This window comes from Oncorhynchus mykiss, chromosome 2 (genome assembly GCF_057628025.1).
Source record: "Oncorhynchus mykiss isolate SJ-2025 chromosome 2, ASM5762802v1, whole genome shotgun sequence".
In the NCBI taxonomy this organism is placed as follows: Eukaryota; Metazoa; Chordata; class Actinopteri; order Salmoniformes; family Salmonidae; genus Oncorhynchus; species Oncorhynchus mykiss.
In genome coordinates, this window is record NC_143023.1 from 15351738 (window position 1) to 15363847 (window position 12110).

At 44.4% G+C, this 12110-nt stretch overlaps 1 protein-coding gene across 2 annotated transcripts; it reads right to left on the bottom strand.

The window, feature by feature from the left end:
* Positions 1 to 2956: 2956 nt before the first annotated feature.
* On the bottom strand, positions 2957 to 8711 carry LOC110536103 (protein S100-A16). Of its 2 annotated transcripts, none has more exons than XM_036939480.2 (3): positions 8414 to 8711; positions 4285 to 4409; positions 2957 to 3619 (listed from the first exon to the last, which is right to left on the bottom strand). In XM_036939480.2, the coding sequence occupies exons 2-3, from the start codon at positions 4402 to 4404 to the stop codon at positions 3461 to 3463; spliced, it is 279 nt and encodes a 92-aa protein (XP_036795375.1). In that variant the 5' UTR covers positions 4405 to 4409; positions 8414 to 8711; the 3' UTR covers positions 2957 to 3460. The 2 variants fall into 2 exon arrangements, with proteins under 2 accessions (XP_036795375.1, XP_036795367.1); XM_036939472.2 differs by having other exon boundaries at positions 4285 to 4406; positions 8414 to 8647.
* Between the last annotated feature and the right edge of the window lie 3399 nt (positions 8712 to 12110).

A 12110-nucleotide genomic window follows, 5' to 3' on the forward strand; every position in this document is an offset into this window, starting at 1 on the left:
CCTGCCTCCTCCTGTGGTCCTATGCAATAAACAACGCTTGAAACCAGCGCTGTCTCCCCTCGTGTTCATTACACCTGCCTCCTATTTTGGTCTGGCCACAGCACCTAATCTACATCACAAGCGATGTTCTCCCTGGCTAAACAGAATCTTCTGGAGTGACGGATCCAGCCACCAAAAGCCCCCACATCAACTTCACCACATGCATCATCCATTGCCTGGAGAAGAGGCGTGTGAGGGGATGGCGGTCATACACCTTCCACCACCATGCCGAAAAAAACTTTTCAATTGTGTTTAGGAATGGGGAATATGGTGGGAGGTATAGAACAAACTGTGGGTGGTCGATGGACCAGAGCAGCCCGGTGGAAACTCACGTTGTCCTAGATGACAACATACCTGGGCTGCTCTGGTCCACCCCTCTGCTCGGCTGGAATGAGGATGCCGTGTAGTGTGTCCAGGAATGTGATGAGAAGGGCGGTGTTGTAGGGACTAAGGTTGGCATGGTGATGGCTGACGCCTTGCTGGCTAACGGCTGCACACATGGTGATATTCCCTCCACGCTGTCCAGGGACATTCACAATGGCCAATAATGTTCCGTCCCCTTCTTTTGGCTAGCATCCAGCTCCAAGACTCTCTGAAACACACAAGACAATGTGACCTAGAGCAGTCAATATGGTGAGGCACAATACACTGGATTACAGTACTGTAATGTGTCTATACAGTGCTGATATGATAGTAAATTCACAGTATAGTACTTACTTGCTCATATTCATAGTGCTGTTCTTTAACCCTCTCTGAGTGTTGCTCAAATGGCGACCTGTAGACCTGTTTCATCAGGATTCAGTTGCACTGTAATACACGGTCCAATGTAGACAAGCCCACCTGGTGAATGTTATTGAATATTGTGTTGTCTGAAATGATGTGGTTCTGGATTTCTCCTAGTCTAATGGTATTGTTTGCCACCACCATGTTCACAATAGCGGTCTCCTGTTCTGTTGTAAACAGCCGGTGTCTTCTACCATGGCCTGGCCATCTCTCAGTTCTGGTGTGAACAGACGGTGTCTTCTACCATGGCCTGGCTATCTCTCAGTTCTGGTGTGAACAGCCGGTGTCTTCTACCATGGCCTGGCCATCTCCTGTTCTGGTGTGAACAGACGGTGTCTTCTACCATAGCCTGGCCATCTCTCAGTTCTGGTGTGAACAGCCAGTGTCTTCTACCATGGCCTGGCCATCTCTCAGTTCTGCAGAAGATCCACAAATATGATATGATTGGTTACAGTAAGCTAAAATAATCTATTTTATTTCAATATCAAATGACATTACTGTAACGTTGGGTAACAATCACTGAGTAACATAGGCCTACTGGTATGTCGGACTGCAGTATACATAAAGAGCATAGTGTAGATGGTAGGTAACTTACCGGTTGTCATTTCTGAATGTACGGATGATAGATGCAACCGTGTAGCAGCTCAGGTTGAGCTGAACTCTCTGCCCAGCATCCCTCATACTCAATCCATGGTTGAGCACATGGTCAACCAATGTGGCCCTGATCTCACCTGAGACAACTGTCCTTCCTCCTCCTCCTCCTCTAGCTCTAGCTCTTGATTCACCATTGACTTCCATTTTCCTCCAAAACAGGAGCTCATCTTTGGCCTTTTATAGTGCTAAAGCTCTGATTTTTAAGTTAACAATTCAGCATCTAGTGTTTACACCTGTGAGGAGTGAGTGTTGCCAATTGGTTTACAGAGCTTGGAATTGTTTATAGAGCTGGCAATTTTGCAGACTTGGTTTAAGGATTTGGTACATGAGTTTCAGGTTTCGGTGATTGCGTTTCAAGTTCCAATTTTAGTGTGTAAACAATTGGGAAAAACTAATCTGTCATTCTCAAGCATCTGCTCAGTGAACTGTGTCTGTTCCCCTCAGGGTGTGTGGTGTGATGACCTTGTTGGCCGGGCCTGGTCCAACAGCTGCCCTGCTTGGCCTGGTAGTGTTTCCAAATGCTGTGTTGGACCCACTCATTGGTAGCAGCCAATTTGAGCTGGTGATTAGGTTAAGGCCTGAAACAATGGTTGTGTCTCCCAGTAGGTTAGATGGTAGTGATTATTGAAATGAAGTGCAGAACATGTTGGAATGGCTTTAGAGTAATATAGGAGCTCCAGAGGGGGTTTATAATGTAAACAGCTCAGCAGACCGGAGGCTGTGGTTAGCCTAGTGGGTGTGTGTCTGGCCTGAGGCTGTTTGAAAGGGAAGCTGGTACCTGATACAGGATCAGAGGGTACTAGCTGAATGGAGACAACACCCTTGACAGGCAGCCATGCATAGTTATCACTTCTGTAACACACACACAAACATAATTACACACAAATCCTACACTCATACAAATGCACAGCTATTGTAATAATGTATATTTTAATGACAACTGCACTCCACAAACCAAAACAGCAAAGTAAATATGTCTCCTTGTTTGTCTGTGCTGTTTCTTTGACCACGCCTCAGGCTTATACAACCACTGAATGATATAGTGTCTGTGCACGTCATGTTTGTTAAGTCTGAATGTTAATGTAACATACAGTACTTACATCCACTACAGCTCTGAGGCTGCTAGCCCCGGGGGAGTGGAGAGTAGGATTGTAGTGTATAGATCTGCCTGTATTACAGTATAGACTTGTTATCTCTCCCTGGTGCAATGCAGCATTGTATTCTGTTGGCAGAAGATGTGTGTGTATCCTTGCTGTGCACAATAGGTGGTGTTGTATATTGGGTGTCTAATTTCAATATTCTGGTGCATCGTGGGCCACGGAGTGTGACACGACTAAATTTAGAAGGGGCCGCTGGTGGCCATGGAAGCAGGAATCAGCATATTGGTTCTATAAGGTGTGTGTGTGTCTTCATCATGACACAGGGCAACCTAGAGAATGTCATTTAGAGATAATGTTAGAGTAGTGAAAGAAGACATGACTTTAAAACATTGCCATGGCATTTATTTCAACATGATAACAAAGCATTTACTGTAGAAGTGTTGATTTAGAGTAGTTATACTAAAACATGTGAACTGTTAAACTTAATGTAAAAAAAATGCCTTCATAAAGTATTTATAAGACCAGTAACATTGTTATAACTGAGATGAAGATTGGTAGTGTAAGCATATAAAATAAGTTGAGATGAAGTTAAGTCTGATTATGTAGTGATTATGTAGTGATATACAGCCAAGGGAGATTGACAGGTCTATGAGCCTCTATAGGTACATGGGGCCTTATGGCAGTGTTCTTCAATTCTGGCCCTGTGGTCACACACACTGTAATCAATCCCATCAAAGCCTTCACGCGTTTCCTCTGGTGTGTCAGTGCTGGAATGGAACTAAAGCCTGCACACCCTGTGGGTCACTAGGACCAGGATTGAAGAACCCTGCCTTATAGACTGCATAAGACATCTTATAGAGTGTCTATGAAGCCATATGTAGTTCCTATGAGGCAGGTGTGTTGTTGGCTGCAGTCCTCTGCTCGCTGAGGGTGTTTGCCACGTAGCCAATCAGAGTCATGTATTCCTGGAAGCTGACCTTCCCATCTTTGTTCTCGTCCAATCCCTTACGCATCTCCTTCACTGCAGAGGAACTCTCTGTTCCCTATGAGGTGAGAGGGGGAGAGAGTGGGGAGAGAGGAAGAGTCTATCATTAAAGATTGCTTCCCCAATAACACCTGGTGCCGATTTGCATTATGACTAGGATTAAGGCTTGGGTTTAACCGGGACGCTGACTCGAACCTAGGGTCGTGGTTGAGGCTCGAGTTAAACAGGGATGCGGACACAAACCTAGGGTCGTGGTTGAGGCTAGAGTTTAACAGGGATGCGGACACGAACCTAGGGTCGTGGTTAAGGCTCGAGTTTAACAGGAATGCGGACACAAACCTAGGGTCGTGGTTGAGGCTCGAGTTTAACAGGGATGCGGACACGAACCTAGGGTCGTGGTTGAGGCTCGGGTTTAACCGGGACGCGGACACGAACCTAGGGTCAGAGTTGAGGCTCGGGTTTAACCGGGACACGGACACGAATCTAGGGTCAGAGTTGAGGCTCGGGTTTAACCAGGACGTGGACACGAACCTAGGGTCAGAGATGAGGCTCGGGTTTAACCAGGACGTGGACACGAACCTAGGGTCAGAGTTGAGGCTCGGGTTTAACCAGGACGTGGACACAAATCTAGGGTCAGAGTTGAGGCTCGGGTTTAACCAGGACGTGGACACAAATCTAGGGTCAGAGTTGAGGAGTAGTGATACAAGGATAGGTGGAACTTACAGTCATGATGTTGCCGAGCTGTTTATTGACAAGGCCCTGGAAGTCCTTATCTCCGAGACTGCCCTTCCCTTTGGCAGACTTCAGATACACTTCTACCACTGTCTGGATGGCCGACTCCATAGCTACTGGGAGAGAGGAGAGGATGGGGGGGGGGTGCAGAAAACTCTAAAGTTTAGACAATTGAATGCAGCAACTGTTTCACTGGAACTAGCTGGAACAGTTAAGACAAGGTACACTCTTAGAAAAAAGGGTTCCTAAAGAGTTCTTCGGCTGTCCCCATAGGAAAATCCTTTTTGATTCCACATAGAAAACTCTGTGGAAAGGGTCCTGCACGGAACGCAAAAGGGTTCTACCTGGAACCAAATGGTTTTGAACTGGAACAAAAAAGGGTTATTCAATGGGGAAAGCTGAAGAACCCTTTTAAGAGTGTAGCAAGAGGACGTCAGAATAGAGGAAAGAATGGACGGGGGGTGGAGGGAGATAAGGAGAGCCTGGTGAGGTAAACAAAGGAAAGGATGGAGAGAGGGGGGGGGGGGGTCTGAGGTAAACAATGGGAGCTGTGATGTCTGATGGAGAGAGGGATACCTGATCACCATAAGCCAGCAGAAGGTTATGGGTTCACATTACTACAGCTAAGACCTGTCTGTTACACTCTCTAATATATATATATATATATAGCTACCCTACCCCGCCAGTATCTCTAACCCCTTCTCTTTTAACATTAGGGTGATGTCCTGATGAGGGTAATGATGATGGGTGATGTCCTGATGAGGGTAACCCTAGAGACTCAACCCACAGGTAAATCTCCAATCTGACACTGTCACACCTGAATGCATACACACCAAAATGTATGCACATTCCCACAAACACACACACACACACACACACACACACACACACCTGTCCCCTGGGCCTAGGCCAATTAGGACTGATCTTACATTAGCCTAATTAGTGGGTGAGAGAGAGCAGAACACACCCATGGTCTGATGCCAGGTGTAGGATTCTGTTTCATATCCCACCTTGATGCCACACATACACACACTATCCTGTGTGAGTTCCGCTGTAACTAACACATTAGCCAACCACAGACCCACACCGCTGGACATCTGTCATCATCTTCATCCCTCATCACTATTTCACCAGCCTGCGGGTGTCCCGAGCGAGACATCTTCTACGCACATAATTAGGAGACGCTGTGTGCGGTCCTCTGTAGCTCAGTTGGTAAAGCATGGTGCCAGGGTAGTAGTGTATGCACTAAATGGTATATATTATTATAATCAGGGATGGGCACCTGAACCCCTTCTGTAGGCCCGCGGATCAATTTCCACACACATTTTTCAGGAACTCAGTCAGGGTCTCAACTTGCTGTTGAGAGTTACAATAGTAGAATAGACCAGGTGACATTTCTAAATGTGGTTGTGCATCAGCAGTTTCTCTTATTATGTCAGTCACTCAATTAGCCAAGTCAGCTAAACATGTTATATTGGTAAATGAGTCTAGCGGCCAGCTATCTAAACGTGTAGTAATCATCATGAAATCACAATTTCATCAGATGAAATTAATATGAAAAACAGAAAACATTGGTCTCATGGCAAGTGTAGAATCGCAGGAAATTCACTCAAATAATTTTGTTTAGGGCCCCCAAAAGGCTTGCTCTGACTGCATGTGTGGGTATGGTTGTGGGTACGCAGACCCGCAAGCTACTGTGGCCCTCATGATTTCTGATTTTTGGTGGCCCCCACCCCCATCAGTTGCCCATCCTTGTTATATAGTGTGTGTGTGTGTGTGTGTGTGTGTGTGTGTGAGCCCTAGATCAGAGTGATTGATGAGCATATCGATCCAGGAGTATCTTTTTAAACCCAAACAGAGGATGTAATGAGACTAACTGGTGTGAAACCAAGCTGCCCGGGCTGCACCAGAATACAGAACAGAACCCTGGACAGGACTCGGTCAGCGGGAGGGAGGAGAGGAGATGAGATGTTAAGAGAAGAGACAACAGAGTTCAATAAGGTGACACTAGTTTGGTGTTTTATGTTTGAAGCAATGACTTGGGAAAACCAGGTCAGCTCAGGCTGCAACAATACTTTAAAAAATATATTTTTTCAAATTTAACCTTCATTTAACTAGGCAAGTCAGTTAAGAACAAATTATTATTTACAATGACGGTCTACACTGGCCAAACCCGGGCGATGCTGGGCCAATTGTGCACCGCCCTACGGGACTCCCAATCACGGACGGTTGTGATACGGCCTGGAGTCAAACCAGGGTGTCTGCAGTGACACCTCAATCACTGAGATGCAGGGCCTTAGACCGCTGTGCCACTCGGGAGCCCCCCACATAGCACTGAGACACAGGGCCTTAGACCGCTGTGCCACTCGGGAGCCCCCCACATAGCACTGAGACACAGGGCCTTAGACCGCTGTGCCACTCGGGAGCCCCCCACAAGTGTTCATTCAGTATTGTTGTAATTGTCATTATTACAAATAAATAAATAATACAATTGTAAAAAATTGTCTGATTAATCGGTATCGGCTTTTTTTGGTCCTCCAACAATCGGTATCGGCATTGAAAAATCATATTCGGTCGACCTCTAATCTGGATGGTAGACTTGATCTGACTGAAGTGAATTTCCTCCTGTATTCCACTAGGCGACAATGTTCAGGCAGGAAGTGTAGCGACTGTGGCTTCACTTTTTATTTCAACATATTTAGGTTAATGGCATGACGTTGAAACAATGACGGTGTAAAATATGTCCAATCAAATATGAAACTCAACGTAATTTCATCCATATTGAATATGATAAACTATTATTTATGTTTTTAAGTGGAATTTAACAGGATTTCAACTTATACATAGTTATGATTATTATGTTGAAATTAGATTGATGTACTGTAAATACCTTTGTCAGGTTAAATTGAAGTTTTACCCACATTTCAATGCTTCCAATGCTGGTTGACTTTTTTCAAAATGTTCCATGTTGATTCACGTTAAAATATGTTGGCAAATAATGTTGAAACAACGTTAATTCAACTAGTGTGTGCCAAGAGGGTAGTAGTGTGTTCTATAAAGCATTGTGGGTTATACCTGGCTTGACCTGGGATGTCAGGGCTTGCAGGTGATCATCAACCTGAAAATGTACATATTTTTCTCCTTTCCGAACACATTGAGGGGATAGATACAATCATGTGGCAGCCTGAATATGTCGGAGAGAACTTGCTTCAGTCTAATTAGGATACTTTAGAGAGCGTTGGGTGGGTCACAGCAAAGTTTGAGAACCACTGCTACAGGCCTAACTACATAAATGGACACAATAGCTTATTTAGAGCCACGTCTACTCACTCTCTCCATGCCTATGAACTGTGTGATGCTCGGTTCAGTGGACTCGTTTCACCTGCATGAGCTTTGATTATTTCGATGGCCAACCAGAATCAATCAGCGGGGATGTGATGTGTTCAATAACTTACCAGGTGTGACTGGTTCCCTTCCGCAACCATACCTGCATGGTGCTGTCAACGCCGTTTGCCACAAGCCATTTCTCCCCGCGCTATTAAATACACCTTGGGTTGTCATTCGACTCACTATACCAACGTCTTACCGTTCGTTAATAATTCAGGGTGAAAAGACTAGAGAGCGAGCTGTCCTAGCTGCTGTTACACAGGGCCACGCTCGGTGTTGAGGTTGTAGACAGACTCGAATGGATGTCATTGTCCACAAGCGTGTAACTACTCTTCGGCTCGTGCATAATTTGAGACGATTGTGGGTAGCCTACCCACCGTGATTTTGAGCCCCCCCCCCCTAGCCTTTAGCCGAACTAATACGGTCGATTTGTAGTGGTCCCGAGGTAAGACTGACAGGGAAAATAAAGAAATAAAGACGCGCCTTCTGGTTTGTCCTGAATTGTAAAGGGGTTGAGGATTGGGTTACCGATAAGGAGAAGCCGATCCCTGTGCTATCATGCTAGGTGGGTTTTGGACAATAGATCCGCTCGCAAACTACATTATTAATGTTCGAACGGAGGAACATTTTCTGGGAGGCCCATTTGGATCCATCAACGCAATGGCCTGTTTGAGTCAACGGAACTTTAGACAAACAGGCTAGGCTACATACTTCAGTTACTTTATCTACTCACCGTTAGATTGTGAATGAGAAAAACACAAATGTGCTCGATGTCAATTATCTTGTCCAGGCTCTCTCTGTGTCTCTCAGGCACTCTTCTCAAGGCTCAAACTTGATCAACTAGTTGCACTCAAAAGAACCTCTTCCGTGATAGAATTTTTCTTCACCAAACTTTTTTGTATTGTGTCACAGAAGGGCGTGTGCCTGGGAAAGGGGGCAGTGTGCCTGGGAAAGAGCAAGGGAGATAGACGAAGGGGGAAGGGCTGCCAACATATTCATTTTATTGTGTTAATAACTACTCTTTACGATATGAAACGTTGATTTGAACCTTCTGATCAACTAGTGGGTCAGGCGGCATCCCACGGTCAGATTCATATCGCGTGATTTCTGATGATTTTCTCGATTATATCGACTGATTGGTTCTGAATGGGGTTAATAACTACTCTATAGTTCGCTAGTTATTTTATTTTCATGTTTACAATAGATGGTTTATTGTAGACTATAGCCTATAGTTTGATTCTAAAAACATAATGCAATGTTGTATTTAGAAAAAATTTAACTATTTTTAGCCTTAATATGATAAACTTGGGTATGCTATTATGAACCCTCCACAAAACGTTAAGTTACTTAAAAATTACTTTCCACAGATCAATGTTAGGGATGGCGCAAATATTTTAGCCACCACATTGCATCAACACCTTGAGTGAGCAAGTGTGAACAGGCAATAAGGTGTGTGTGTCTGTGCATGGTAGTAGACCGAGTCATATTTCCACCACACCCTTAAAGTCAACATCAGTTCGAGTTTATTCAACCACATTTCTCAGAAACACAAACCATAATGTATAATTATTCACAAAGCAAGGAGAAACTTAGACATGTAGGACTCACAGACAGATTCATTAAGAACATAATCACAGCCATGTTTTTAGTCAGTTTGTTATTTACACGTAGGCTACATTCTCCCCTGGCATGTATTCATGGATGCCAAGGGAAGCCAGGCTTCCCCAAGAAATTGACCAAAAAAAATAAACAGATAGAGTAATGTATCTTTTGTCTCTCTGTGTTTCATACGTTTTTTTCCTTCAATACACAAGAGGTTGAATGGATCTCACCGGAGAACTCAACCAAGTGAGCGAAACAGTGCCCCTCTGTCTCTGTATGTGTAGCCCATATATCTGATGCTGTCTCGTCAAAAAGAGAATATTGTTGCCGCCTGTAGCATTGAATGCAAGGGAAGCCAGTGAGCATTTGGACTCCCTTGATAAAATGATACGCTGATTGGCTAAGTAAACTCAGCTGTGAATGGTCCTGGTCCATCCTGTAAAAGTGTCAAGGGAAGCCAGTTTGGATTTGGCTTCACACCAATCACATCACATCAAAAGCCAAACGTCATTGACAGAAAACTTGAATTGTTGCATCTCGTTGTGTTGTCATCTGGTGGCTAGCTAGCCAGCTAGCTAAAATGGGCACTTTCCTAAAATAGCCATGGATGGAGAGGGATTTGGACTTGTGGTTTTACTTACAGTGCATTTGAAAAGTATTCAGAACCCTTAACCTTTTGCACATTGTGTTACGTTACAGCCTCATTCAACACACAGTACTCCATAATGACAAAGCAAAAATGTATTTTTAGAAATGTTTGCAAAAAAAAAGATAAAACTGAAATATCACATTTACATAAGTATTCAGACCCTTTACTCAGTACATCGTTGAAGCACCTTTGGCAGCGATTACAGCCTTGGGTCTTCTTGGGTATGATGGTACAAGCTTGACACACCGGTATTTGGGGAGTTTCTCCCATTTTTCTCTGCAGATCCTCTCAAGCTCTGTCAGATTGAATGGGGAGTGTCGCTGCACAACTATTTTCCGTTCTCTAGAGATGTTAGATCTTGTTCAAGTCCGGGCTCTGGCTGGGCCACTCAAGGACATTCAGAGACTTGTCCTGAAGCCACTCCTGCGTTGTCTTGGCTGTGTGCTTAGGGTAGTTATGCTGTTGGAAGGTGAACCTTTGCCCCAGTCTGAGGTCCTGAGTGCTCTGGAGCAGGTTTTCATCAAGTATCTCTCTGTATTTTGCTCTGTAAATCGTTCCCTCGATCCTGACTAGTCTCCCAGTCCCTGCCGCTGAAAAACATCCCCACAGCAAGATGCTGCTAGCAACATGCTTCACCGTAGGGATGGTGCTAGGTTTCCTACAGACGTGACGCTTGGAATTCAGGTCAAACAGTTCAACCTTGGTTTCATCAGACCAGAGCATCTTGTTTCTCATGGTCTGAGAGTCCTTTAGGTGCCTTTTGGCAAACTCCAAGCGGGCTGTCATGTGCCTTTTACTGAGGAGTGGCTTCCGTCTGGCCACTCTACGAAAAAGTCCTGATTGGTGGAGTGCTGTAGAGATGGTTGTTCTTCTGGAAGGTTCTACCATCTCCACAGAGGAACTCTGGAGCTCTGTCAGAGTGACCATTGAGTTCTTGGTCACCTCTCTGACAAAGGCCCTTCTCCCCTGATTGCTCAGTTTGGCCAGGCAGCCAGTTCTAGGAAGAGTCTTGGTGTTTCCAAATCTTATTTAACCTCTATTTAACTAAGCAAGTCAGTTAAGAACATTCTTGTTTACGGCCTACCCCGGCCAAACCCGGATGACTTGAACCAGGGACTGTAGAGACGCCTCTTTTACTGAGATGCAGTGCCTTAGTCCGCTGCGCCGCTTGGGAGAACCATTTAAGAATGATGGAGGCCACTGTGTTCTTGTGGGCCTTCAATGCTGCAGAAATGTTTTGGTACCCTTCCCCAGATCTGTGCCTCGACACAGTCTTGTCTTGGAGCTCTACGGACAATTCCTATACGACCTCATGGCTTGGTTTTTGCTCTGACATGCACTGTCAACTGTGGGACCACATATAGACAGGTGTGTGCCTTTCCAAATCATGTCCAATCAATTGAATTTACCACACGTGGACTCCAATCAAGTTGTAGAAACATCCCAAAAATGATCAATGGAAACAGGATGCACTTGAACTCAATTTCGAGTCTCATAGCAAAGGGTCTGAATACTTACTTAAATAAGGTATTTCTGTTTTTGTATTTGTAATACATTTGCAAAAATGTCTAAACCTGTTTTTGCTTTGTCATTATGCGGTTAAGGCTGTTAAGAATAAGGCTGTAACGTAACTCTGAAAACGTTCAGAATCCACTGTGATTCTGTGTTCTGGCCAATGATTATAATGGCCATTCTGATCCAACCATAAAGTCATACATTGTGCCTCTGGCCTGAGAGGATGGAAGTTCAATGTAGCTAGATGTAGTAGGCTAAAACAAGCTGGCTAATCGTTGCCCATGAAGGGAAGTAAGGCTAGCAAGCATTTTAGCCAGCCTATAGGACAACAACTAAAAGCGTTTACTGTAAGACAAAGTCATAGACAGTTTCAGCAATATGAAAGAGAGGAGGATAGCATTGGTGTGTCTACAAGTAGGGTGAGTCAACAGGTTTTTTTCTCCTTACGCACACACACACACACATTAAGTTGATTAGACTAAATTGTTTGTTGAATATTTTAGTTGTCACTGTATTAGACTAAGCATATGTGAGTTGATGATGTTGAAATGGTGCTGGAATAGTGGAGGCTCCTGTTTTCTTTGTGACTTGCAGTAACTCTCCGGTGTTCTAAATCAATAGTTGTTTATTAGTCCAAAAATGTCTAAAACATTAACTTGCTTTA

What these genes read in the sequence shown, in the direction of transcription:
- LOC110536103 (XM_036939480.2), bottom strand. Translation starts at nt 4,404, where the DNA reads ATGGAGTCGGCCATCCAGACAGTGGTAGAAGTGTATCTGAAGTCTGCC. An exon ending in AGCTCGGCAACATCATGACT is followed by an intron (nt 3,620 to 4,284) that starts GTAAGTTCCACC and finishes CTCACCTCATAG; the next exon opens with GGAACAGAGAGTTCCTCTGC.